General features: G+C 45.3%; 1 protein-coding gene across 5 annotated transcripts; it reads left to right on the top strand.

Annotated features, from left to right (window-relative positions):
* Positions 1-11,890: 11,890 nt before the first annotated feature.
* Positions 11,891-13,734, top strand: LOC112343872 (eukaryotic translation initiation factor 2-alpha kinase-like). 5 transcript variants are annotated; one of them, XM_024667942.1, is made up of 9 exons: positions 11,891-12,052; positions 12,119-12,136; positions 12,204-12,320; positions 12,374-12,430; positions 12,493-12,618; positions 12,687-13,145; positions 13,193-13,347; positions 13,400-13,566; positions 13,624-13,734. In XM_024667942.1, exons 3-9 carry the CDS (start codon positions 12,212-12,214, stop codon positions 13,625-13,627), a joined length of 1,077 nt encoding a protein of 358 aa, XP_024523710.1. In that variant the 5' UTR covers positions 11,891-12,052; positions 12,119-12,136; positions 12,204-12,211; the 3' UTR covers positions 13,628-13,734. The 5 variants fall into 5 exon arrangements, with proteins under 5 accessions (XP_024523710.1, XP_024523709.1, XP_024523711.1 ...); XM_024667941.1 differs by having other exon boundaries at positions 12,119-12,141; XM_024667943.1 differs by lacking the exon at positions 12,119-12,136 and having other exon boundaries at positions 12,175-12,320.
* Positions 13,735-17,141: the final 3,407 nt, after the last annotated feature.

The following is a 17,141-nucleotide window of genomic DNA, read 5'->3' as shown; positions in this document are numbered from 1 at the left end:
TTTGAATTTGTTATCAAGTACAAACCTAGAAAGCTTCAGGGCCTTCCTGATGCTCTTTCAAGGCACTCCTATCTCAGTCTCAGGCCTGGTAATCCTGCTTTCAATCAACAGGATCAAGTTATCCTTGGTCCTGATCTTCTTCAAGTTATGGCAATTTCCCTGGCCCCTCAGGACTCCTCCTTGATGGACGTGATCAGAAATGATCTTCAATCTGATGACCTCGCCAGTGACATTTTCCCCCATCTTTAGGCTGGACATCCAATGACTCCCGATTGCCGGCGATTTGACAAATTCGAGTTTTTAGATGGTTTGTTGTACCGTGGGGAGCAGATTTACATTGCTAAAGGTGATGCTCGAAGGTTGGTCCTGATGGCATGCCATGATAGCCCAATTGCTGGTCACTTTGGCATTGCGAAAACCTATGAGCTGGTTGCACGGGACTTTTGGTGGCCTCACATGGACAATTACATCAAAGCTTTTGTTACTTCTTGTGACACTTGTGCCTGGAATAAGGTACCTTGCCACTTTCCTTTAGGTTTGCTTCATTCCTTCCTAGTCCCTTCAGGTCCTTGGGAATCCATCTCAATGGATTTCTTGAGTGATCTTCCAAGTTCTGGAAGCTTCAACAACATTTTAGTCGTGGTGGATCGCTTCACAAAGATGGCACACTTCCTGCCGTGTACCAAGGAGCTTTTAGGCGAGGACATGGCAAAACTGGTATTCAAGGAAATTTTCCGACTTCATGGGATTCTTGTAGATGTAGTTTCGGATCCAGGACCTCAATTCATCTCTCATTTTTGGCAACAGTTCCTGCAGCTTCTTGGAGTGAAGGCCAACCTCTCTTCAGCATATCATCCTCAAACTGATGGACAGTCCGAGTGAACGATTTAGACATTGGAACAATTCCTGAGGTGTTTCATCAACTATCATCATAATGACTGGTTCAATATCCTTCCCCTTGCTGAGTTCTCCTATAACAACTCCATTCACTCCTCCCTTCAAGTTTCCCCCTTCTTTACAAACTCTGGCTGAAATCCCTGATTTAATCTCTCACTTCCTTCTCTATCCGAATCCTCTCGTTCAAATCCCCACTTTGAGGCATTTATCTCTAACCTCTAGGAAATCCATAACTCCATCTCCTTCCACCTTCATCGTGCTCAAGAATCTCACAAAACACTCACCAATGTCCATCGTCAGGATTGTCCCTTTTACAATATCGGGGATATCCTTAGGTGAAATATCTCCACCACCAGGCTATGTCCCAAACTCGATTTCAAATGCCTTGGTCCTTTCCTTATCACTGCCATCATTAATCCTGTCATTTATCGCCTTGCACTTCCCTCCTCATATCAAATTCACCCCGTTTTTCACTCCTCTCTCCTTGAGCCTTACATTCCCAGTCCTATTCCAAATCGGGTCATTCCTCCACCTCCCCAGTGCAGCTTGAAGATGGGTCTAAGTACAAGGTTCAGGACATCCTTGATTCCAAAATCTCACGGTCTAAACTCTATTATCTGGTAGATTAGAAGGGTTATGAACTTAAGGAATGCACTTGGGAACCTGCAGACCACTTAATTCATTCTCCTGACCTTATTCATGACTTTCACTGCCGCTATCCTTCTCATTTTAGTCCTCATTCTTTTCATTCCCCATCTCTTATCCCTCGACGCCCAAGAAGGATCGTAGTCCGGTGACTAAAGCACTATTATATGAGTATGGACTATCTTTTTAAGTTGGAGGCATTAGTGATGTGAGCGGTGCTTGCTTTCCTTAAGGATATCCTAGTACTCCCTCATCTTGGCTGTGCCATAATTCTCTACCTCAAAAGTACACTTAGCTCAGAAAAGTGAAATCATTTATAAAGAGACTATCTAAACTGCTGCGTAACCTTGTGTTATTGTGAAAGTTCTTGCTTCTTCATCATGTTATTTACTTTAATCGGTCTTCAATCTATTCTCGGGCTTTATGATTCCCATATTCTTGTCTTGCTTGCTCACAACATTGTGTTTTTCCTGCAGAGGATTCCAAGTGTTGGATCTGGTACTATTGGATATGTTTGGCCTGATCATGTCCTAGTATGGAAACCGTCTATGTGTAAAAGTTTTTGATATTTTCTTTGGAAAAACAAAAGAGTTTGAAACTTTGTGTTTTTTGGGATAAAGTTTCATACTTATATTAGAGAGTGTCCCAACAAATATTAAAGTCTTCAACTAAAATTATAATATTGAATGCATTTCAATACAAAATTAAGCAAGATATTTAATTATTCATCTTTTTCTATAAACAATGCTGGGTATAAACCCATTTAAAATATTTCATAATTTCTTTATATTGTAGGTTATGCTTGATTTAAAGGAGTTTTTGTAAGTTAATAAATTTTTTTTCTAATCTAGATGTAATATAATATAAATAAGGAAGTAAACTTAATATTAGAGTAACTTAAAAATTAATGTTTCTTACATCATTATTCATTATATAGCTGTCTCTTGGTCTAGCTGATGTAGCATTCTAATTTCAGTACTATAAATTTATGATAATAATATTAAATAAATTTTCTCTAAATTATAAGAAAATATGTCTCTGATATTTTTTTTTTCAATTATAGTTAATCACTTGGATCCCTTGGAAATGATGAACTTGAAAAGATTACATAATGGCTAGTTGTAATATAGAGGGCACAAAATCTAGCTATCTAAGATTGATGGCCTGATAGTTAAACATGAAAGAACTTAAGAGAGTTAAATATTGTTCTAGCTATTTAAAAACTAGAAACTAGTGGGGACACCATTCCTTGCCATTTGTCCTGGTGTGCAACAGCTAGCAATTAACATTAATATTCAATGGTATGCAAATGCCTCAATTTAAACAAATGCCGAGTCTCATTAGTTGTTATTCTTAGCATTCAAGTATGTTAAGAAATATATTAGAATATACATTTGTGAGTGCTTGGAATATGGAAAGGGAATACAGAAATGTGCATATCAATTAGCCCAAAAACCCTAGCTTATATACAAGAGCAAATGGTCCAGATTAAAACCAATCCGACGGCTACCAAAATCCCACTACGCTAATATTAGTATATGGCATCGTAACCGTACACTTGGCCCTCACATCATCCCATCCCCTCGGGATAATGGAAGACCATCAGGGTTCTCTTGAAGATGGGCCGGGATCTGGAGGAACGTCAGGAGGAGGCATCGGTGGATCTGTAGGTGGTATTAACTCCTCCTGATCCCTTTATACGAAGCGTTTCAGCCGCTGCACATGCACAATCTCTGGAGGATCGGCCTGCTGAACATCATGCCGAACCTCATAAACTTGTGGTCCAACTTGCCGCAACACTCGATACGGTCCTTTCCATTGCACAAGAAGCCTCTTAGATAAACCATGTACCATAAGATGGGGAAAACGGACTAACACCAAATCATCCACTTTGTACTCCGCAGGTGGACGATGATGGGAGTTGTAGCACCATTGTTGTCCCACTTGTACGCGGCCTAAGTGTTCGGCAAACTCTGCTCGAACAAGTGGAAGAATGCTCGTCAAATACTGATCCCATGATCTAGCATCGGCAGCTCGTGGCAATCGCGAAGGTAAACCCAGCTCCGTTGGTAATATTGGATCATGACCATATAGAAGTTTATATGGTGAAGCACCAACAGAACTCTGCACCCCTGTAACATATGCATACCGAAGAGACGGCAAATAACCATCCCAATCCGAATGCTGAAAGTTCACATACTTCGCAATCATCCCTTTGAATGTCCGAACAAGCCGTTCCACCAAACCGTCTGATTGTGGATGATAAGCACTCGTAAGAGTGTGGCGTATCCCCAACCGAGATGTCAAAACATGAAATATCTCAGCCATAAATGCGGGACCATTATCTGAAAGAATCTACTCTAGACAAAAATGCTGGAACACCACTCGATTGAGAAGGAAGTATCCAATAGCAGTTGTAGAGGCGCTAGCAAGAGCACCAACTTCCACCCAATGAGTTAAGTAGTCAGAAGCAATAATAACATACTCATTGCCAACAGTCGACCATGGAAAAGGTCCCATAAGATCAAACGCCACTAACTCAAACAGACGGGAAACCGCAATTGACTCCAACCATCCTTCTGTAGCACGAGGGGGAGTATTACGAGCTTGGCACCAAACGTAGTTACGCACATACCGGATAATATCATGTCGCATCTCCGGCCAATAGAAAGACCTGCGCAGCTTCTCGGTGACACGACGGTGTCCCATATGCCCACCAAGAACAGGAGAATCATGGTAGGCATGGAGAAACCGCGGAATAAACACCGAAGGCACCACCAGCCGTAAATGATCATCAGGATCCGTCCCCACAAAATAAAGAAGGCCATCTTCAAGGCAATATTGAGAATGTAAATGCTGGAAAGGCAAGTCATCAGCAAGTGATGCAGGATTTTCAAACCCATCTCAAAGCCTTCGAATCCACGGCTTAATCTTTTGAGCCTCGCGAACCTCATCAAGATAAGGTAGATCTTGCTCTGCGCCCTGTGGACACTGAACGTCAAGGACAGTAACCGCCGACGGCACAGAATCCTCATCTAGAAAATCCACAGATGCTGGAACAACAGGTTCATCAGAAACATGAGAAGTGAGTGGAGAAGGAAGAGGAGCTCGAGAAAGGGCATCAACATCAGCCATAGAACTCCCTGGGCGATGAACAACATCAAAATCATATATCTGAAGCTTCAAAGCCCATCAAGCCGTATGACCAACCAGGTTCTTCCGCTTCAATAATGAAGTAACAGTAGCATGGTCACCTTCAAGTAACGTCCGAGAACCATGTAGATATGCATGAAGTTTCTCAAAACCCCAGACTGCTGCTAAACACTCCTTCTCCGTCGTGGAGTAGTTCATCTCCGCTGGTTGTAATGTACAGCTTATATATGCAATGGGATGGCGCTGACCAGGCACACTTGAGCTCTCTTGCATCAACACACCTCTAAGACCAATGTCAGAAGCATCCACGTGCAAAATAAAAGGTCAAGTGTAGTCAGGATACGCCAAAACCGGAGGAGTCGTCAATAGCTCTTTGAGATCCATGAACGCCCGCTCACAATCCGAAGACCAGATGAAAGATGACATGGATGACTTCAGCAACGCTCGCAATGGTGTAGTGCGATCGGAAAGATGATCCACAAAACGACCAAGATACTGCACCTTACCCAAAAAGCGTTGCACATCATTCACACACTTCGGAGTAGGGAACTTTAGAACAGCCACAATTTTGTCAGGATCAACTTGCAAACCCTCACGAGAAATACGGTACCCAAGATAAGTTGTGTCCTTGGACCCAAACACGTACTTTGACCGCTTCAGCTTTAAACCAACGTCGTGTAGCCGATCCAACACTTTACAAACATCACGAACGTGCTCCTCCCACGTCCCCTCCGAGTGGATCAAGACATCATCAATGAAGTCAGCAGTCACCTCCGGCATATCGCAAAGAACCTCGTCCATCATCCATAGGAAAGTTGCTGGAGCATTGTTCAAACCAAACGGCATCACCAAGAACTCATACAAACCAAATGGTGTACGAAAAGCAATCTTAGGAATATCTTCTTCAGCCATTGGTACTTGCCAATACCCAGAAGGAAGATCTAGCTTGGTGAACCAACGACTTCACCCCAGACGATCCAAGAGATCAGCAGTATGAGGAAGAGGATACACATCTGGGATCGTCACTTCGTTTAACAGACGATAGTCGATGCAGAAACGAATACTCCCATCAGGCTTCGTCACAAGATGAGGTTCGCCCAAGGACTCCGCGACTTCCGAATAACACCTTTCTCTAGCATTTCCTTGACGTTTGCTCGTAAAATCTTGATCTCCTTAGGTGACCAACGACAAACAGGAACCTTGATTGGACGAGCATCCCCAGTTGGAATCGGATGACATGTGGCAATCTTGGCCCCAGACGATAGGTCAAATTCAAATAGATCAGAATACTCCTTCATGAGCCGGTCAACTGCTGCAACAAAAGATCGTCGGAGGGATCGGAAAAGGGAAAAGCAGAACAAGATGGAAACACAAAAGGAAAGAGTGGGGGAACAAAAGTAATGGAAGTAGAGGTAGAAGTAGAGGGACGAAGAGGTATGGAAGTGAGAGGAATGGATGAAACATAAAGAAGTATAAGACAAGGGGAGAAGCCTCAAAGTCACACTTGGCATGATTGCGCTGCAACCAATCCATACCAAGAATGAGGTCAAAAGCTTGACTTGGCACCACCCGCAACGACTGCAACTCAAGCTCAAGATCGCTCACACGCACAACTAGGTCCACCTCATCCTGTGCACATGCATGTGTACAGCCGTTGCCATAAAGAATGAAAAATGGTTCCGCCGCACGACGCAAGTGTAGACGACAACGTGTGGCAACAGGTCGAGCAATAGAAGATAAACTCGAACTTATATCAACCAACACGGAGAGAATAATAGGAGACCTCTGGTTATAAAAACGAACTTGGAAAGTAAACACTGGATGAACTGGTGCCGAGTGAACCCCTTGATGGTACTCCCGAAAGAAAGATGGAGGGGTCACTGATTTATTTGCGCAAGGTCCCTCCGTTACTCGCGCGACTCCTCGTTTCCCGGATGCATCTCGGTGTCCAGACCTTCCACTGCAGCAGCACCCACGGGATGTTGCTGACGCCAAGGTCTCCACCTAGGAAATGGAGGTCGCCAATCCGGAAAACGACGGCAATGCCGATAAGTATGACCAACTTTATCACACACCCAGTAGCGAACATCACAGCCACGACCATGTCCTCGCGCTTGTCCTTGGACTCGAGCAGTAGCAGCATCAACCTCCATTGGAACAGGACCATCACTCATAGGAAGTGGAGCGGAAGGACGTGCAGCGAGAAGTGGAAGAGGCAACATCTCATAACATTGTGCCAAGTGAAGAGCATTGTCAAGGGTGGCAGGAGCAAGTGCATGCATAAGGCCGACAAGATCTTGACGAAGTGCTGGCCACAACATTCCTAGCTTGATCCGCTCCGACATATTTGGCTCCGCATGAAGCAAAAGACTTCGGAAACGAACGCCAAATTGCATCACCGACTCAGATGGCCCTTGGCAAAGACAATGCAATTGTTGGAAAGTATCATCACAATCATCGGCATGTCCGAAGGCGCGTTTGAAGACGTCCGGGAGAACACTCCAATCCCCACGAGTGGCTGTGCTCAAACCATTGTACTACTGCAACGCCATCCCTTGGAGACACATGGGAAACTCACGCAACCATCGAGCATCATCCCAAGAATGATATGTGGCAATCACCGTGAAGTGATCGAACCAATGGTACACATCATCCCCAGGATTCCCGCAAAAGAACTCCGGCCGAACGCGAGGATTGGCACCAAGAGCAAGAGGAGTTGTACCACGTGCCGTGAATGCCGCCATCAACTGAGTTTGGTTGTTCAACTGCAAGCGCATAGCATCAAGCAATTGTACCAATTGCTGCTCTAGAGTCAAAGGAGGAGATTGCTGATTTGCCATGAAGATGAACGAAAAAGAAAGAGCAAAAGAAGAGAAATGACAAAAAGCTAGAAGGAAATGGTAGATCTAAATAACGCAAAAAGCTAAATCTAAACCAAAACCCTGAATAGAAAGAACAAAAGACAGGAAATGGAAAAAGCTAGATCTAGACGATGCAAAAGCTAGATCTAAACCAAAATCCCAAATCCAAGCACTCCTTAGGGACAATCAAAGATGCCCCTTACCTCCACCAATGTGAGTGCTTAGAATATGGAAAGGGAATACAGAAATGTGCATATCAATTAGCCCAAAAACCCTAGCTTATATACTGGAGCGAGTGGTCCAAATTAAAACCAATCCGATGGCTACCAAAATCCCACTATGCTAATATTAGTATACGGCATCATAACTGTACACTTGGCCCTCACACATTGTGATATATTTTAGATAGCACAAAAGAAATTTAAAAAGAGGAGTAGTATATTTTAAATAGCACAACAAATTATTTAAAAAGAGGAGTAGTACTCAATGGAATTTAACAATTGGTTCCTCAAGGTATGGAAGAAACTAGAAACCTAGACAGATAAAATTGATGGATCAATTCCTCTCTCTCTCTCTCTCTCTCTCTCTTCATTTGTTTCTTTCTTTCTATGATTTTGCAGAGTTGTCAAAAAAGGTACTTGGCATTGGCTTTGAGGTTCCCATAGGCAAAAAGAAACTCATTCACTCTGTACCACAACAGAACTTGCAGGGGTGAGCTTTTAAATGTTCTGAAGCTACTCTCTTGTTTTGACTTCCAGGTTCCGTGGATTCGAAAGGCCTGTAGGAAAACGTTTCACAAAGGTGCAGATATTCTCTCTACAAAAATCAACAATCCCACCATTTTCTTCATCACATCTCCCGAGAATTGGGATAGCTCTCCAGCTTCCACTTGATCTCTGCCCACTTGAGATGAGATGCATGGATCCTACAAGAAGCCAGCCGTGGACACCACGCTGTTGCATCTCCCGAGCTATTTTGTTCAAGATGTGTGGTATACCGACGTGAACTATAAATTGCAGTGCAGGATCACATTCTAACTGATTTAATGCTAGAAGCAGCTATGATATCTGACAACTCCAAAATGTTGAGCCTTCGTGACTTCCAACGCAAGAAATTAACCAGCTAGGAAACCCAGAGCAGTTATTAAAGAAATACGTTCCATTTCTTTGTGAGGAGTGTCAGCAATCGCAACTAACACTGATACTCTTGAATTTTTTTTCATCTGTGCATAATTTAGGTTGATTATGTATCTCAGTTCGGTGCTGACCAGTATCTACGTCTGGGGAAACTTCTTGTATTGTGTAGGATCATCTCGTTCTTGGACTCCAACATAATAAAATTCCATCGAGAAGAAATACTAATCTTCTCTATTGCAGGTTCGTGATAGTATTTATCTTATTTTCGCAAAACTTTCCGGGAAGTTTACTGTTAATTCTCCTTGGGCATACTCCCGATGCTGTTTCTTTTCTTTTGGAAAGCTCAGTGTTTTACTTGTCGTCACTAACACTAATACCAGATAGCACTACGCCTGTACAAGTACATAGCCTGAACATCCTAGCATGGTTTATTTCTGAAACTTCTATTTCGGACGAGAAGCAGTTACTGTTGGCCGTGGTTGGCTGCATTGTAGCTCTTGCAAGCACTTTGAAGGTAAATCTTGATTTCATAATTTAAACCAGTCTTAAATCTTTGTTTGTAGTCTGTGCCATGCGGTGCTTTAAAGAAATCAAGCAGGAAGGTCAAGTCTTGAAGCTTTCTGTGCTTTTGCGAGCCATACATGACAATTCCAAGAACTTCGTAAACAACAGGAGGTTTTTGTCATCCTTTCTTCATACTAGTCTGCTCATCGAATGAGAGCAAGACAATTAGAACATGTGGTACGTTTCATTAAGTTGCACCTCCGCCAACAATTTCAATCTTTCTAAGAACTTCAGACATCTCCCACCTTGCTTTGTTGGTTCGATCCAGCTGAAAATTATTGACTTGCCAGAAGGAAAGAAAGCAGAAAAGAATTCCTTGATTTGTTTCGTTACATGTATACTTCTTTTCTTTCTGGCATGTCACCAGTTTTCTATGTTGGATCAAATCAATAGAGCAAGGCGGCTGTATGAAAGATTGAGACCCTCTGCATTAGCTATTGCATCAACAACCCACAGATGTATGGCTAAGGGAGGGATGGAAATGAGTGGGATGACCATAACCTAAACGAGACGCAGACAAAGTTTAATACCTCACAGTCTCAATGGCTGCTTTGCCATCTAGTTTTGAAGCGTAGAACGATTGAAGGTAATTTCCATAGACGCTATCTTTGAAGCAAGCAGGCGCTTCGTCAGCGACCAGCTGCGCCAGCAGAGCAATGTGACTATCTTCTGCTGGCCCATAGAATGAAGCAATGGAGACTCGAGTTCGCTCCGAGTTGACAACTGCTCGGTGCTCCACACTCTTGTACGCATCATTGGAAAGAATCTGAATAACACACAATCAAAACCTGGAAATCTCATGCATGCACGACTATGACGATCGAAAGAAAGCTTACCTGAAGTTGATCTCCAATGTTGACAACAAAGGCGCCAGGCAGAGGTTTGATCGGCACCCACGCTCCACAGTGTACAATCTGGAGGCCATCTTTCACCCTGGTGTCCTGCTGGAGTATAGTGAAACCGTTTGGATCCGCGTGAGCGTCCAGTCCGATTGTAAGCTCCGGCTCCGGACAAGGTGGATAGTAGTTCATCCTCATCGCATGCCTCTCTCCTCCAAAAGCTTCCTCCAGAGCACCACTTTCCAGTCCCAGTGACTCCGAGAACAATCCAAGCACTCTTTTCGCGGCGACGAACGAGACGTGGGTGGGGCGGACGACTGAATCGCTGGCGAGGGCGAGGAAGAGATCAATCGCTTGCGCGCTCTGGCCGTTTGCGCAGAGCGTCGAGATCATGATGTTACAGGAGAAGGCGTTCTTGTGGACGAGATCGTGGAAGACGGACCATGCGTCCGGGAGGCCGGAGCACTTGCCATACATGAGGATGAGGGGATTGCTGAACAAGGGGTGGTGGCGTAGGTCGAGGGTGGCGGCCAGGCGGCGGTGCAAGAGCTTCCCTCGCGGGAGGGAGTTGGAATCACCACATTGGCGCAGAAGAGTCGCGATTTGGCGTGGAGATGCCTGCAGGAGGCACCGCGATCACTCCTCTTGCTACTTCGCTGGATGTCATGGCAAAGACACACTCTCTCTCTCCATGATCCTGTGAAGAGCTTCATATGGATCATCACATTTTTTGTCAATAGCTTCACATAGGCACTAAACAACAGACATAAAGGAACTCAGAAGCAATCAGTCTTCTAAGCATCTTATCCTCCGGCATCAAATGTTGGATCAGTGATGTCCTTTTTGAAGTCTCGCTTGTTGTTTGAGGTGGGCACGTGCTCCTATTGGTGTTCATGGGGTGTTGCAAAGCTGTGGGCTCTCAATGTAAAGGGGATTTCCTTGGCAAAAGAGCTTGAAATTTTGGTGTGCTGTTTTTCTTGTTTTACCATTTTGTTTTACATGAGACATGTAGGAAATCCTGAGCTCAAAAGTTCACTAAGATTCATTTGCATAAACTACACTTTGGCAGAAAAATTATAACATTTATTACAAAATAACATAATCAGTTAAAAACAACCCATTCATCATCGAATGAATCTAGGACGTACAATTTGCCTTGCTTCTCCACACATTGTCCAATATTCCAGCGATGGGTAACTTTGGTAAAATCCACACACTTTGACAGCGCAAGAAGGAATGGGGTTACATCTGCCAAGAAGTGGTCATCCTTTGACCCCTCAAACTTTGGAGCCACCACCACGCTCTCTTGATGACCTTGGTAGAAGTCAATAATGTCATCCAGTGCCACCACCCGCTTGAAATCCCGAAACCCTACATGGTCAAGATTCTTGACTTTCGTCCCGTCCTTTAGAACAACGCAATTGCCACCATGTAGCCTCCTCGACACAAGCCCCCCAGTAGGATCCAGATGGTCAACCACAAGGTTGACATACTTCTCCTGGGCGGCACTAAACACCACGATATCGTACACTTTTGAAACCTTCCCCAGAAATTCATCTACGCCTGGTCTCTTCATGATGTGGAGTGGTGCATCATCGTCGAATTCCATGCTGAAACTCACAGAAGAGACGAGATCCTTATGAGCGTATACCAGTGTATTGTCTAGATCGAGAATGAGTGTCTTCTTCATGATACCCTAAAAAATGACTCGTATTCCGTGGAAATGTAGAAGGGCCACAAAAGGTGACCAAAGGTGCCACGTCTGCCCTAAACTCTATCCGACGTGGCCTTTTTGTATTCTTGTACCCTACTATTGGCAAAGCCCAAGGGAGCCGGAGGAGCGCGTCGATCCTCAATGCAGCTTAGATTCCAAATCTAGGGCTGCCGTGATCGTCTGGCAAGGGCAGAGGTGAGTGCGCTGCTGGTTTGCGGCCTACTGTTGGCGAGGCGGAAGGAGGTGAGCATGCAATTGTAGCAAGTTTGTTGTGAATCCATTGACGGACAGCTGATGTGCGCATTCTAGGCTCCAGCCGTTGGATAAGTGCAGTAACGACTCCTCAATCTCTTTTGTGCTTTCAGCAACGACTCACAATGTTAACACTGACCAGAGTCCACCATGGAGAGGAAGAGAGCTGCTGGTCCGAAGAAACTACACACTCAGAAGCGATCCGACGTCATGCTCGAAAGGACCCGCCCACTGGATCCGATTAACCGAGCTCGATCAGGTTGGTCAAAACTTGAAACATCTGCACTTGTCTGACGAAGATCCTCGTTGAAGCAGGAGCAGGAGAAACTGATCATGATGCATCCGCGTTGCAGGCTGCTCCTGACGCTGGTACGAAGAATTCCTTTTGTTGGCTGACACGACTCTTTGCTGGTTTGATTCATGACTTGCAGAATATGTTCGGCAATTCCTCGCAATGGCGCAACGCTTGGAGAGATTCAAGATGCTCTCGGCGAATGTTGTGAGCGGGATCGTGGAATCGATCCAAAAGGGAGGGGACACTCCAGTTGCAGCAGCAGGTGGATACAATAATTTCTCTCTTTGGCATCTTTTCGCTTCTGAGTGGCCCCTTGTCTCTCTTGTCCAGGCCGCTTCTGCAGCAGCTACGAAGTGCTCGCTTGTGTTGGCCAGGGGGCGTCCGGGAAAGTATACAAGTGCCGTAGCAAGGAGGACGAACAAATCTACGCCATCAAAGTCATCAAGGTTCGCACAGCAACGAAGTCCAGAGACCAGGATGTCGCGCTCGTCTTCAAGGAGGGAGAGATGCTCCAGCGCTGCGAACACCCCAACATAGTCAAATACTTCGACATGTGGAAGGAGGAAGGCGAGCCGGGCAAGTCGAAAGTGTACATTGTCATGGAGTTTTGTGGCCGCTCGCTCCAGTCGGTGCTCCTCGGCGGTGAGTCACCACCTGCAGATGCGTTTAGGCAGCTTCTTCAAGCTGTGGCGCATGTGCACGACAACGTGGGTGTTCATCGGGATATAGCACCACACAACATCTTCGTCACAGACGATGGACGCATCAAGCTGGGAGATTTCGGTCTTGGTAGGCAAATGAAACATCTCTTCCATCTCTCATTTGTTGGCTTACAGCTAAAAATAAGGAGTCCATGCTCGAGACCGAAAATATCAAGAAGGGGAGAGCAGTTTACTACTCTCCCCAGCGCCGGAGCAACTCAACCTACACTGACATGCTTGCGCTTGGAGTTATACTCTTCGAACTTCATTGGAGGTGTCCCCCGGACCAGGTTTGGCTGCAGTTTGTGCAACGTGCTTGCTTAGTTTGGTGAATCTGTGTAGGAAAGGGAGTCGGTATTGATTGACGTCCGGGATGGCGTTTTACCAGCAGACTGGGCGTACCAACACCCATCAATTGCGCCCAAGGTGTTGGAGCTGGTCGCAGCAAGACGCGACCAGCGTCCATCCGCGCGCGACATCCTCTGCGATCCTGCCTGGCAATCTGTTTGGTGAGTTTCTTTCATTACTCTGATTCTCTGCTTGGCTTCTAACATGTCTGTTTGCAGCTGATCGTTGTAGTTGTTTAGATTTACTTGCTCCTTTTTGTCATCTTTGTAGTCTTGGTCTTTTTCAGCATGCTGATTTCGATTCAGAAATATGAATTCGTTGCCAGTTCATTGCATTTCTGCCAGGCCGAGTTGTTCTCGATCAAGGTTGCTGAACAACTCAAGGGCTTCCGACATTCTTGTAGTCAGGTTCGGTTCAAGGAACAGGATTGGTAAACAGCACATTGACGGGAGATGCAACAGCGTGGTGTCCACGGCTGGCTTCTTGTAGGGTCCATGCATCTCACCTCAAGTGGGCAGAGATCGAGTGGAAGCTGGAGAGCTAGGGAGATGCGATGAAGAAAATGGCGGGATTGTTGATTTTTGTAGAGAGAATATTCGCACCTTTGACCTGTTGACCTTTTTACAGGGAAACGTTTTCCTACAGGCCTTTCTGAATTGAATCCAAGGAACCTGGAAGTCAAAACAAGAAAGTAGCTTCAGAACACTCAAAAGCTCACCCCTGCAAGTTCTGTTGTGGTACAGGGTGAATGAGTTCCCCTTTTTTGACGAGTCTGCAAAATTATAGAAAGGATGAGTCAAATGGAGAGAGAGAAATATATATATATATATATATGAATTGATCCAGGTTTCTTGTTTTTTTCATACCTTGAGGAACCAATCGTTCAATTCTACTGATTTCTTTGCATACTTGAATGCAAAGAATAACAAATAATGAAGCTAGGTGCTTGGTTAGATTGAGGCAAGTTTTCAAATAGCTAGAACAATCTTTAGCTCTTTTAAGTTGTTTAGTGTTTAACCATCATGACATCAATCTTAAAACATGTCCAGAAGTTGGATTTTGTGCCCTCTAGATTAATGATGTTAATTTTAGACTCTTTGTCAGTGTTAATCCTTGTAATTTATAGGATAATATAGAGTTTCTCAGTTTTATATTGTTTTTCAAATTTTACTTGATACTCTTCCAGTTCTAGATATGAGGCAAAATAAAGAACTTCATAGTTTTTATATGAAAATTTTAAAGTTGCAAATCATTATGACCGCCATCTTCAGTCTCCTCGCCATTGGCACCAACAGTGTTGACATTCTCATGGCCATCATCTTTGTCATTCGGCATGTCTTCATTGTTGCCTCTTGTAGCTTCTTGGTGGGTTGGTGTATAATCTGGCATCTCTAATTCCCAAGGACAAGCTTGCTTTATTGCCACTGGAAACTTCATTGTTGTCGGGTACATGCCTCCATCTCTCACACCATGCCTCAGGAGTCGTGTGCATACCGGTGTTTCGAGAGGAACACCTCTATATTAGAGATACCTATAATAGAATATAAACAAATTGAGTATAGTTGAGAAATTGTATGTTACCTAAAAGCCGCTCGACGCATGAAGTAAAGTTGGCCAAGTTGTTTATCAAATGGAGTCGTGTTTGTGGCCTTCTTTGGCAGCCAGTCCTCTCCGAGTTTTATAAGCTTAGTGGTGATGAAGTCCTTGAATGGAAATTGCTCAAGATCATCCCCTATAAAAGGTGCTAGACACAGTTGTTATAAAAGCCATTGGATTCTTGTACCATCTATTGGCATCTTGACGACCTCGATGATGCCGAATAAGTGATGCTAAATCATCACCATAGTGGCTGCAGACTGCATCCTCGTCGAGATTGGCAAGAAACCGGATTTGCTCAATATCATGTACTAGGCTTCGTTTCTGCACTGCAAACTATCCTAACTTGCAAAACACAAATTGTTAAAAGTGATTGAAGAGGGAGTGGTACCTATGCATTAATTTTGTGGCAAGCTATCACAAGCCTTGCCACATCTAGAGATCCTCTCGTATGTACATGTCCAGCCAGAACATTGATGTGATAGACAGGATTGTCTCGGAAGCATTCATTGATGCACTTTATCCACGCACACCAGCGATGATTCCCGTCGATAATGTAGAACATTTTCCCCACAAATTGTTGAGTCTCAAGATGGCTCATAAGCATGTTGTCAAATTTGCAGGACTTCATTTTCCAAATGTCATCCCAAACCCTCTCAATTTCTGGTGACACCGAGAGGGTATTTGTCGTTCCTGGCTTGAAGACCGAAACAAGGAACATACCTATGTTTGTCCTAAGGCCATTATGTTTGTACAGACTATAGATGTTCATGTTGATGAAGTGTGGTGAAGCAGACCGAATGATGCTTGTCTGAGTGAATCGACATAGTGGGATTTCTCGGATTATGTCTCCCGGGCCTTCCCACTTGAGAAACTCTAGAGTCGTGTGAATGGCCTTTTCTTTGGTTCTCAAAACTGTCTCTTGTAAGTGCTTGTCTACAATGTGTTTAAGTAACTCCACTTCTCTTTCAGATTCAGCTACACCTCCAGTAGCACCATTATCAGATCTAGCCCTCAGCTTGGGCCTAACACCCCCGTCAGGCGCACTTGGGCACTACTTTGTAATGTAGTTAGTTTCTGCCATATTTTGTGAATATGTTAAGAGTAGTGGCATTTGTGGTTGTGGCTGCAATGGTAGTGACGACAATCGCGCTGCTGGTGGTGATGATGGTGGCGGTAGTGGTGGTAATAATGGCGATGATGGCATTGGTGGTAATGGTGGTGATGACGGTGGTGGTAATGGTGGTGATGAAGGTAGAGGTGGCAATGGTGGTGGCAGTGGTAATGGTGGTGGTGGCATCGATGGTGGTGGTGGCAAAAATGGGGGTGCATGTGGACTAGAGCTATCTGGTTGTGAAGACGGCAGAGTTGTCGCTGTGGAAATCTCTATCTGAAGGCCAACTTGATTGTCATCCTGGATCTCATCTTCCTCATGTCTTCTATTTGATCCAACATCCTTCTCCTTTTGTAATTGCTTCCGTTTCTGAAAATAATATAAATTAAAAATGCATAAGAAGCGAGGACTTTGGGGCAAGGACTTGGTGTAGGAGCCGGTTCGCTGGCGAACTAGCCCTCCTCCCAATGCCAAGTCCAAGTGCCCTAGCTGGGCATTTGGTGCGGGCCGATTCGCTGGCAAACCGGCCCTCCTCCCAGCGTCAAGTCCAACTGACTAGGCCGGGCACTTGACGCGGGCCGGCCAAGGTGCTTGGGGGAGGGCCGGTTCGCCAGCAAACTGGCCCGCCCCCAAGCGCCTTGGCCGGCCTGCCCCCAAGTGCCTTTGCCGGCCCTGCGCAGAGTGCCTGGCCCGGGCACTTGGCACAGGCACTTGGCACGGGTGCCGGTTCGCTGGTGTACCGATGGCCTGCCCGGGCGGAGTGCCCGGCCAAATGCCCGGCCTGATGCCCGGCCTGGGCACTTGGCAGCGGTGGTGCTGGGCAGCGGTGGCCCTGGGCAGTGGCGGCGCTGGGCGTGGCATGGCGTGGGCGCGGCAGCACTGGGCATGGCGGTGATGGGCAGCGGCGGCCCTAGGCAGTGGCGGCACTGGACGTGGTGTGGGAGTGGAGGAGTAAAAAACTTACTCTTGGTGGCATTCTGTTCATCGCTGATGGATCCCACAGTCACTCCCAATCTCCCACTCTCA

Source organism: Selaginella moellendorffii, unplaced genomic scaffold (genome assembly GCF_000143415.4).
Source record: "Selaginella moellendorffii unplaced genomic scaffold, v1.0 SELMOscaffold_259, whole genome shotgun sequence".
Taxonomy (NCBI): domain Eukaryota; kingdom Viridiplantae; phylum Streptophyta; class Lycopodiopsida; order Selaginellales; family Selaginellaceae; genus Selaginella; species Selaginella moellendorffii.
Note: the sequence above shows the minus strand (reverse complement) of the source record. Positions and strands in the feature narration are given on the sequence as shown.